The sequence below is a fragment of the Caenorhabditis briggsae genome (genome assembly GCF_000004555.2).
Source record: "Caenorhabditis briggsae complete genome, chrII, whole genome shotgun sequence".
Classification (NCBI taxonomy): domain Eukaryota; kingdom Metazoa; phylum Nematoda; class Chromadorea; order Rhabditida; family Rhabditidae; genus Caenorhabditis; species Caenorhabditis briggsae.
The window spans coordinates 10,701,646-10,712,911 of NC_013486.2; the positions used below are offsets into that span (position 1 = coordinate 10,701,646).

At 34.9% G+C, this 11,266-nt stretch overlaps 1 protein-coding gene across 1 annotated transcript in view; it reads right to left on the bottom strand.

Moving 5' to 3' along the window:
* The window catches only part of Cbr-shc-2, a gene marked incomplete at both ends in the record, with an annotated part of 15,368 nt that extends 14,205 nt beyond the window's left edge, over positions 1 to 1,163 (bottom strand). The window contains one exon of the mRNA XM_002630580.2: positions 1,126 to 1,163. Within this exon, the coding sequence (XP_002630626.2) occupies positions 1,126 to 1,163 (38 nt within the window). The remainder of the gene's footprint in view (positions 1 to 1,125) is intronic.
* Positions 1,164 to 11,266: the final 10,103 nt, after the last annotated feature.

Here is an 11,266-nt window from a genome sequence, read left to right on the forward strand (position 1 = left end):
TTTCAAGTTTTTCAAAGTGATCCTATACTTGACAACCGAGCTCCAGACTCCTGAAAATGGGCAAAATCCACTGAAAACACCGGTACTGTTACGAACGCAATTTTGAGAAAACTGTTTTTCATGTCTGAAAGAAGTTTCAAAATAGTTTAATTCTTTCTGAATAGAATCTATTAGCTTCTCAGACGTTCTCCAAGCAGATTTCTACCATTTCCTTGTTCAATTAGTAACTTCCTGTCTCTCTTATAACAATATCGTATTATTAATAGAAGTGTCACCACGAGCTCATCTCCAACACATTGACAGTGTCACCAAACATAAACATATCCTCCTGACACACAGTAAGACTAATCAGAAAACAATACGACTGCGTCTCTCGATTCTGCACGCTCTATCGTTGAGCATCCAACTGAGAAGTGCAAACATGCGATGGAATGAAACCTCGTCTCCTATTGAGAAAGAATGCAACAACATGGAAATGTGTTTGTGGTGCCAATGAGGGATAATCTCCCACAAGGAACATCTTCTGGATGATGTCTGAGCTCTAATTGCGTAATTGATTGAGTACCGTAATTGAAAATTTGGGAAATTGTTTTATGGGAACTACATGTCGTGGCAAAACAAACCGAGAAGATACTGTATTTTTTGGTAACACATAGATTCAAAATTTGAATCTCTCCTAGCTTTCAAACTAGAAACCACGTGTCATGTTCTCCCATCCTGCCATTTTAATTGACTCCTGTCTGCCTCCACGACCCTGTCTTTTTTGGCAACATTCTTCAGGAGAACCACAATTATGTCCTCAGAATGAATGAGGGAAATTTCGAAATTAGATGGAAAAGATTGATAGATGTTTGGTTCGATAAGAAGACAAGTGTAGACTGAAGGAAATCAGAAGGTTCAAAATTTAAAACTACAGTAATTCAGCAGCATCTAGACCCATCAAAAAGTTTGAATTGAAACCCGATCCTTCGAACATCCCAAGTTGACTTATCAAGAACACTTTAGTCGCACCTTCCATGACGTGGCAAATACACTTATTCAAGTGGTCTTCTTGTCCTGTGTTCTGTACGTTCGAGACCCTATCAAACACCTATTTAAACAAGGCGGTGCATTTGTGTGAGAAACCGAAAAAGGGAGGGTTGATACACTGGCATAAAGCTCATTGTGCAATGCAGATAGTATATATTACGTTCGACATGGCGTAACACTTTTGGTAAATAAAAAAGCATCGGTGTCCTTTTACGAGAAAGGAAGGGATTTGGGATTCGTGATGGGAAAAGATTAGGGAGTATGTGTGGATAAGGTTCCGTAATAGATACAGTCAATGGGAACAAAGAAGAACGAGTTGAAAAAGGGCTTGGGTAATAAAGCATGTAGCCAGAAAGAGTAAACTGGTAATGAAGACAAACGAGTTCAGATTCCTTTAAAACTTTAATAGAAGGATTCCCACGCTGCCAAGTTTGAGCTCAATTATCATAGTTCCTTTGAAAGGTATCAAAAATTTGTCAACAGATGAATTTTTATCATAACATCACCGTTATTTAATCAGTTGACAACTTTTCGATATCATTCACAGAAACCGAGATAATTGAGCTTAAAGTTGACGGTTGGGAATGGGTTTCTCATTAAAGGAAATACGGTAGTAAAGTTGTGACTCCTCAAGTTAAAACACTCAAAATTCTGACATACGAGTGTTTCAGAAATTTTTTGATTTCAATAAAGCTATAGTCAAATTTAATGATTTCGAAGGGTTTTGAGTTTCAGAGATTTAAGGAAAGGTAATTAATTGTTGCGAAGACAGTTAGAGTAGTTTCGTATCGCGGAAGTTTTTCAAAAATTATTATTCATGGAGAAAATGTGAAGACATTAGTAAAAAATCAAGATTGAGCTAATTTTTCTTATCTTCTATGCAAAGTATCAGCAATCTATCAATTAATAAAATGTTTGTGAGGTTATAATAAGCAATTCAGCAGTTGACTTCTTTTTGATATCTATAACAGGAACCGAGATAAAAAATAAATTGGCTCACAGTTAAACGTTATGAAGCCCATCTATAATAATAATTAATAATAATTTATTTGATTCAGGACTATCAGTCACTTATAAAATCAATGTGTTACAAATTAAACAAATGAGTTAGAAATTATGTTCGTCTAGGAACAGAAAAGAAGATAAATTAACATGACTTAAATTAGTTTTAAAAGAGACACGGTTTTTGGAAGCGAGTTCCAGCAGGATATAATACGGAGAGTAAGAAATTGAGCAGAAAGTTTTGTAGCATTTTTTAATGTACAGCGAATGTAATATGGGTGGCGTCTTAGATGATTATCTATCACACGGTTTACGGTACATGTAGTTTGAAAACTTCTCTTCTAATGAACAAGACCTTTTATACCAAACAAGAACATTCAAACAGTTTTATTTACTTCAGAACTAGATGTATCCGAAATATCTGAACGTTTTAAAATAACTACTCACCACGATATTTTTTATTTTTTCTACGAATTGGATTCCTACTGAACGGGAATGAATTGTAAACACCGTCGTTTTGTTTCGATTGAATTATCGACAGAAATCTGAAAAATGTTCTCTTTGGTTTCCGTTTTTTTTTCCTGATAGCACGAAGAAAAATGAGGGAAGGAACGATTGAAAATGGACGAAGAGAAGCGAACAATAATAAGAGAAAGTTTGTTTGCGTTTTCATTTTTACACACAGGCAGACACAGGAATACTCTTCACACAATCTCAAGTTACCACTGATACGAGGAGAAAGAGTTCAAATAATTTTTTTTGAATTGAAGAAAAGGTATCAAAATTTTGGTGGAAAATGAAAAGAGAACAGAAAGACGGGTGCAGGTGTCGGGAAGACGGTATCAATCAAAGGAATATTTGGATACTAGTGACAAAATGAGTCAGTTGGTGTCGAAACTAGAAGAAGAAGATGGCAGGAAACAAAAGAAGAAGACGGATGAGGGATTCTAAATTATGAGAAACACTCAGATTATGGGAGCATTTGAAACACTCACGAAAATGTTCCGCTTTGGGAGAAAATGAGAAAAACAGTCGACATCAGAATTGCAGCTGGCTTTTTCGAAAATTTTGGGCTCATTTTCTTCTAGCTGTTAATTCCAACGGCCCGGACCGGGCTTTTTCTCAGAATTTGCAAGGCCCGGTGTCTTTTCCAAAAAAAATGGTCAATTACAAAAAACCTATTTTCTGTCAACGAAACTTTTTAGAATTTTTTTTTGAAATTTCAATTTTTAAACTATAAAGCCCGAGCCCGGAAACCGAGAAAAATCAGGGCCTGATTATACAGTAAGTAGGCTGATTGAAACTGAATTGAGAATTTGAACAAAAGTTTTGAATGATTATCACACGCAGAACAGTTCAAATAAGAGCAATGTCGGTTAGAATGAAAAAGAATGTGGACCGATGATTGGCGCTTTTAAAAGTACAACCCAATTCAATGCGCTTGTCTTTTCGTCTGTCTGGTCAGCATTCGTTTCTTTGAATTCGAATTTTCTTTTGTAGAGTGATATCATTTGTAAGTATTGGAGAAAAGTTTATGAACTCAGAGAAGAACAGAAAACTAGAAAGAATGATATTTTAGATCAGATTATTGTAGAAGAAATCATGGAACTTGTATGTATTGCAGATGAGCGTATTGCAGATGAAGGAATAAAATATGTATTGCAGATGAAGGAATAAATAATTCGTGCATCAGATATTTGTAAATGGTTCAAGCTTTCCAATTATGTTTATGAATCATAAAACCTGCGGATAGTCCCAAACTGATCGCTGAAATGTCGTAGTAATTGGGAACTTTTGAAAAGTTTTCTGATCCTAGAATACAGCATTGGGGAGTTTAAATGAATGAAAAATTCTGAATAAGTTTACAGAAGCCTAGAATCGACATTTTTGTAGTTTTTTATTTGGTCTGGATCCAAGTTTGTGGTACATGGAAACGCTTCTATTACTCCTAGATGAAGTTTCATAAATCCAAAAATAGGACTGTAAGTAAATAACATATTCTTACGATTAGAGGGTTCAGAATTTTTAAGAAGTCTATAATTTTTTAGAAAGTTACATATGATTCAGAGAAAAAAAAACTATTGTGTGAATGAAATCTAAACTCGCAATTCAAGCAGAAAAAGGGGTTTCCTCTCACAAGCAGTGATAAAACAAAGTGAAAGTTTTGCAAGTACAGGTCAAGAGGTAACAACTGGAGGTACTTGTGGTGTGAGAAATGCTCTTGGTTTTCTTTTTACTCATACTTTACTAGTCTACCTATCTTTCTCATTTATTTCAATCATTTTATATTTGCTCGAGTCGCAACGATGAACCCTCTAATTATCTGTGAGGAAAGTGTTCGCGAACGAGCAAATAGAATCAATGAACATCAAAAAAAGAGCCGATTTTATGAAGAGGAACCAATAGAGTCATGGTTATCACTGATAAGATAAGGAAACAAGTTCTGTGAGGTTCAATGGAGAGGAAACAAGATCAGATTGGGAATATGGGGAGTAAATCGGTGAGAATTGGTGTCAATTATCGAATCAGACAGAAACGGAAAAAAAACTGACGATCATATTGATTGTTTTAAAAAAAGAACAAGCTGGTTTTCAAGCATAAAAACATTTACAATTAAATTCAGAGGTTGAACTCTCTGGGTCAACTAAAATGAATTGCTAGTCCTTCGTCACAAAAGAAACATTTGGAGGAGCCTCCGAATGAAAAAATGAAGAAGAAAAAAGAAAAACTTGTGGGTGCCAATGAGATTGATATCAAAACGAAAAGAGATGTGTTGGGAGAGCATTGGAAAAAAACGGATTGGAGGGAGATTTGAAAAACACTTTTTGTCTTCTTGATACATTTCTCTATCTGTTCTGGCCAATTCATTATATCTTAGGATGGGATGGAAAACAATCAAAAAGACTGGTTACTTCTACGTGTTTAATTGCTTTTTCACAAGTGATAAGAGACGAGTATCAACGAGAATCGTTAAATATCCAGAAGTAGAAGACGAGAATAAAACGATTGACCCGAATTGGAAGCCTGATTTTGAGACATTAGGTAAATCAGAAAGTTTGTATTTAAGCTTTCAATTCAAACAAATTTCAGAGAATGAGCTTGTCTGAAAGTTGTGTGTAGAACAGAGATTTCCGGAATGACTTTTCTCAAGAAACGGAATCCAAATAAAAAAGATGAATCCGGAATTCGGAATCCCTACATCTAAAAATTTCACGGAATCCGGAATTCTGACATTTCCAGCAAAGATAAGCGGAATACAAAAAAAGATTTTTCTAATTTTGAATTTTGCAATAGAAAACATTCGAATTATCCGGGAGAATGAGGAAAAATCAGGATGAAGGATGTTGGAAGATGGAAGAGGGAATAAAAATTGAAAGATCAGGGATAAGGAATTCCGCTTATCGTAAAACCTGTATTAGAAGGGTCCCTTTAATAGAAGGACCTCTCTATTAGAAGGGCCCTGAGAGAGAGGCTTTGAAAAATAGAAGGCCCCTTTGTGAAGAAGGACCCCCTCAAGATGTGTTTAGAAATTAAAAATTTCGGTCGTTTTCAGTGAAGAATATTCCGGAAATTCCACATTTTAATATAAATTTTCTGAAACACTCTTTTTTGTACAAAAACTGGCTCAATATTGATGAAATTGCCAGGTTTTCATAAATGTTGAACTAAAGATAGGGATCGCAACATTTTTTTCAAACTGTTTTTTGCTGAAATCTTTTTATTTTAAATTAATCCCCTCTTCCTAATTAGCATATTTTTGCCGAAATTTCAGTTTCAGACGGCTGGAAACGTAGAAAATCGTATCGGAAAGTGTGGAAAAAAGGGTTTTAAATGTTTTAATTATGATACCTAACCTAATTTTACGAATTTTCGCCAGAAACTGGTTCGAATTGGGAAAAAAATAGAAATATTCCTAAACTATTAAGAAAAAAGCTGAAAATTGAAAATTCTAAAGAAGAAGTAGTCATCAATGCATCGTAAAGGTTTCGCCATCATTCAGAATACCTTATACAAGTTTAAAAAAGCTTTCAAAAATGTTATTCCAAAAGCGGACTCGAACCCGCATGTCTCAGACTATCACATCGACGGCTTATCACAGGTGATTCGTGATTGACCAATTAGAGATGAAGAGCTATAAACGACCCAATTGCTCACCTACCGCAAACTAGTGCTTCTACAATTGAACATTCACGAGCACATTGCGTATCTTACTAACTGACCCTATAAAAGGTCTACAATTGACCAGTCGCGAAAAAATTCTTGTTTTCCATTTTCGAAGTTCTTTCATCTATTTTGGTTATTTTTCATCGTTTTTTTTTCAGTTTCCTTCGCAAATTTTGTCCGTAAATTATTATTTAACCTACAAGATCATACTAGAATACTGTCTCAGCCAGTATTTTGCTTTTTATTTGCAGAAAAATTGGAAAAATGGTCAGGAGACAAATGTCGGAAGCTAGAAATCGAAATTTTGGTTTGTTCAGGAGGTAGCACTGCTTTGCATTTTTTTCGGGCATCTTTTTGGAGTGTGTCACAAACATCATTTTATGTGAAATTTTTTGTAAAATCCGAATATGAAAAGAAATCAAGTGACATCGACCTCCATTAATGCTAAATTTGCAAAAAACCGGAAATTATGCTGAGTATGCTAACTTGCGACTGAAACGAAAGTAGTTTCTAATCATCCAATTTTGTTCAAAATTTGTCTATGTAATGTTCAAGAGTAGCATTATCTATGAAAAACATAATTTTTATATGTTGTCACTAAAAATTTTTCGAAATATTTACAGCCAGTTTGATTGAAATGTACAATTTTCGGGCAACTTTTCTAAAATTTTCGTTATGATTTTCTTTTAGAAAAAGTCTTCAGCTACTGGAAACAACAAAAAAAACTAAGTGACATCGACCTTCATTAAACTTTTCTAGGCATGTTTCTGCCGCGCACTTGGGTTTTTCTCTTTTTTCTTTTTTGATGTAATTTTTCGGTGGAAACAATTTCATACGTAGTTGATTACATAAGGAGACAAATTTTCATTTAGATACTTCTTTTCTAGCCATAGTTACAGCCAATCAAACATCCCAAAACCGACCGCGGAGAAAAAAATTAGGCTCCGCCCCTTTTACTGTGGTCGCTAACTAAAGCTCACCGATTTTTTGATGAAAATTTTTGAAAAAAAAGGCCGGAAAAATAGAAGGGCCCCTGTAATAGAAGGGCCCTTCGGAGCTATCCTGGCACAATAGAAGGGCCGGCCCTTCTAATTCAGGTTTTACGGTATGTGAATATTTTCGGAATCTGGAATCCGGACACCTCTGGATGAAAAATTCTTTCGACGTGGTCAGCACCTCAAATCGCAAAGATCAAACCGAATTCAAAAATTGCCGGAAGCGTAACATGAACTCTACTACGACAGCAAAAAAACTCAAAGTGAAAGTGCACAACTCCCAACTCCTTCCACCCGTTTTTCTATCTTTTCCTGTCTTGTTCTTCTTCATTTTTACGTATCCGTCGTCCACACATCTCATTTTTCATATTTACAACTACCCATTGATTGTCCGTTTCCTAGTACTTCCACACAAAAGAAATAGATCATCATTTTTCGTGTGACATCTTGACAGAAGAGCATGACATGTTTTACGAGAAACATTGAGACAAATGTGAAGAAAAAAAAACAAATGGGATTTTTGGTTTGTGGGAAAAATAGAGAAAGAAGAAGAAGAAGTGAAAATAAACAAAGCTGAGGTTTCGAGAACTTTTTGGAATTTTGGAAAATTAGATTTTCTCATATATTAGTTGTGCTTCTTTTTCTGGTTTGGTACCTTGTGATCCAATCATGGAATTGGAAACAAAATCTGGCGCGCTTCCTATGCAAAGACATATTGTAAAGTCAGTGAAATTGAGTCTATGATCCCTACTTTTTGACTCACTTCACTCAAAAAAACAAGAATTGAATCTGAAAATTGTTGTTCTCCTTGTGCTGGTCACTCGACACACAGACTTGTTCAGTGATCTAGTGTAAACTATATGAAAATAAATCCGGGGACTCTCTCTCTCTCTCCCTCGGTTCCAATTTTTTAATGGTTTTAAGGGCACTTAGTCTTTTCATTCGAGAACAAAAAGTTTTATACTGGACTTCAGAGAGAGAAGGAGAGAGACACTTACATATCTGAAGGCACGAAAAATGACCGAGAGTCAGGAAGCACTTAACGGACGGACGCCAGAAGGGAGTAGAAGAGATTGATGGTGAAAAGGAACAAAGTTTGGAAGGAAGAAGAAGAATGGGTAATTGGAATAAGGGTTAGAGATTTGTTTTAATGTCGTAATCCCGGTAAAGTATCAGCATTATTACCAAACTTAGTACCGTGAATACTCTAATACAATATACCCTATACTAGAACTTCGCGCTCAATTATCTCGATTTCAGTGAAAGATATCAAAATTTTGTCAACTGATAATTTTTTATCATTATGCCAACAACATTTTATCAGTTGACACATTTTGACACCTCTAATAGTAATTGAGACAATTTAGCTCAAAGGGCAAGTATATGGTGGCCCTAGTTTATAGTTTTTTTTTCCAAATTGAGAATTATGAAAGTCAATTAGAGGAAAAAAATGGGATTCCGCTGTATGAAAAATAGTTTTCTGTGTCTGAAAATGTTTTCAAGTGATCATTTCCAGCACAGAAAGCATCAATTCACTTTGAGAAAACTATTTTCCAGACACCGGAAAAATGGTGGACGGTTTTTGGTAACAATTAAAAATATAGTAGTCTTGTTTTGAACATAAATGGGAAAACATTCAGTTCATACAAACGGAAACATTGAATAAATTGAATGTCCAAAAATCAACCGTACGGTGCACATAACGGGGATGAATAGGGGTAGGCAGAAAGTATGCAAAAACGGAGAGAAAACAGTTTCTCTCTCTCTCTCTCTCACTTTTTCTCTTTTTTATGCTTTACTTATGTAAAAAGGTATATGTATGGAAAGGTTTTTCTACGTCTCTCGGAGGCTTTTTCTATTTCAAACGGAAAAAAATGACGAAGAGAGAGGGAGAGAATACAGGTCACTATGAGAAGAAGTTGGTTCCAAGGTCGATTTTTATCTAGAATATTAATGTTTGTATCTTAACACATACTTAGCTTTTAGAACGGTTTTAAACTCTCTGGACAAAGTTGATAAGAATTTGTGTTTATAGTGAGAAGATTAAAAACTTCAGACATCAGAGTTCTAGAATGACCAGTTCCATTGATGAGAGTAATGTGATTCAAGAAACAAGCTATTACTTTCAAGTTTTAGCTAATTTCATCTCGGTTCCTATGCAATATATCAGAAATGTGTCAACTGAGAAAATACTTCTGATATGATGATAAACAATTTATCAGTTGACAATTTCCAAATATCTTTTACAGGAACCGAGAAAAATAGGCTCAAAGTTAAAAGTTAGAGGGCCCTTCTATTACAGGTTATACGGTAATTATTTTCTTGCCTATTTTTTGGTATTTCGGTTTTTCGATACTTTTCTTTTTTGCGAATTTTCGGATTTTCGTCCAGAAAATAAATACAAAAATTACATGTTCCTTTAAGGATTTCGCTACCGAACCTAAGCTCCGCCCACCCTTATTTTTTTGCCGCAACATGGTTTGAATTTAGACCAGAGTAATAACTGAAAATACAAAACGAAAGGAATTTGTGAAATGTTTCATCCTAATAACAATATTTAGCCTCAAACGAGAGGAGAAGAGGTATGGAAGAGAAAACAAGAAATATCCGGTCGAATCTCGCCAGCAATCACAAAAATGATAAGCCATATATTGCGGGGAGAGAAACGAGGGCTTTGTTTGGTTTGCCTGGGGGTTGAAACATTCGCACACATTTTTGGATTTATGATAATCGAGAAGAAAGAAATCCTCGTGATAGGAAAAGAATTGAAACATTATGAATTCTTGTTATTAAAACTGGAATTTTTTATGGCTAACATCGGGCCAGCGGAGCGGAAGACAAGATTGCATGAAGAGGAGGTATACATAAGAAAAATAATAAGAATTGTTTTATTTTTAGAAGGGGCTTTAACAAAAAAAATGCTTTTTTATGTCCTACAGTAAAACCTGCAATAGAATAGTCCCTTAAATGTTGACTTTGAGCCAGTTTTTCGCGGTTCCTGTTAAACTTGCAAAAAAGTTGTCAACTAAGATAAAGTGTTTTACATATTATCAGAAGTGTTTTTTCAGTTGACACATTATCGATATTTTGCACAGGAATTGAGATGATTGAACTTGAACTTCATAGTGTGGAGGCCCTTCTAATAGAGGTTTCACAATATATCAAGTTTTGAAAGAATTCACGGATCCAGAGTAACTTTTTTTCTAAATTAACAAGAAGCTATTTTCACAATGAATTTGAGTTTATCCCTTGATCATAATGAATTCATGCAAAAATATTCGATCTTATGAAGGTTTAAATGATGGTCATGATACAGTTCAATCAATTTTTGAAAAAGGAAATTTAGAATTAATTGAACTTTTAGAAGATGAAGAAACACAGACAGAAAAACATTTGTGGGGAAAGAACATGTGGAAAACAGCAGTTGATTTGATAATATTCGGAAAGAAATGTGAAGAAAAGAGATTGAGATCAATCCGATATTTTCACAGCGGGAGACGCAGAAACATGAATAGGGATTGTGATAAAAATATGGTTTTATCTGTTCTTCTTCTTCTATTCCTCCTGTTCTTCTTTTTCTTTTTCGTTCTTTCTATCTATTTATCACCTTCTCGGAGAAGGAATGGTAATGAGAAGAGAATCTGTAACCTGCAATTAACAAATGATTGATTGCTAATAATTGAACTCGTTTGTCCCAGTTTTTAGAAATTAATGGAATGGATTGGTCACTGGAACAGGGATGGGCAGCGATAAAATTACTTCATTCGAATTTCCTTGTACTGAAGTGCCCTGAAAAAGAAGTCAATCACTGTTACTGTTGTCACTGTCACTGAAGTTGAGCTTTATCTGAAAACTTGAGAAATTTCAGTAGTTCTGAAAATATCAATGTGATAGAATCACAACCAAATCTTTGTTGTTTTGAGAAAAAGAATCACACCCCTACAGAAAAGATTTGCAAAGCAGAAGCATGGTGCATCCATTATATTATAGTATTATATTTGTTTCCAAGCATCTTCACTGAAGCAAACATAACTGTATCGAACCATACACGTTTTCATCGGGATTTCTTCGGTCTT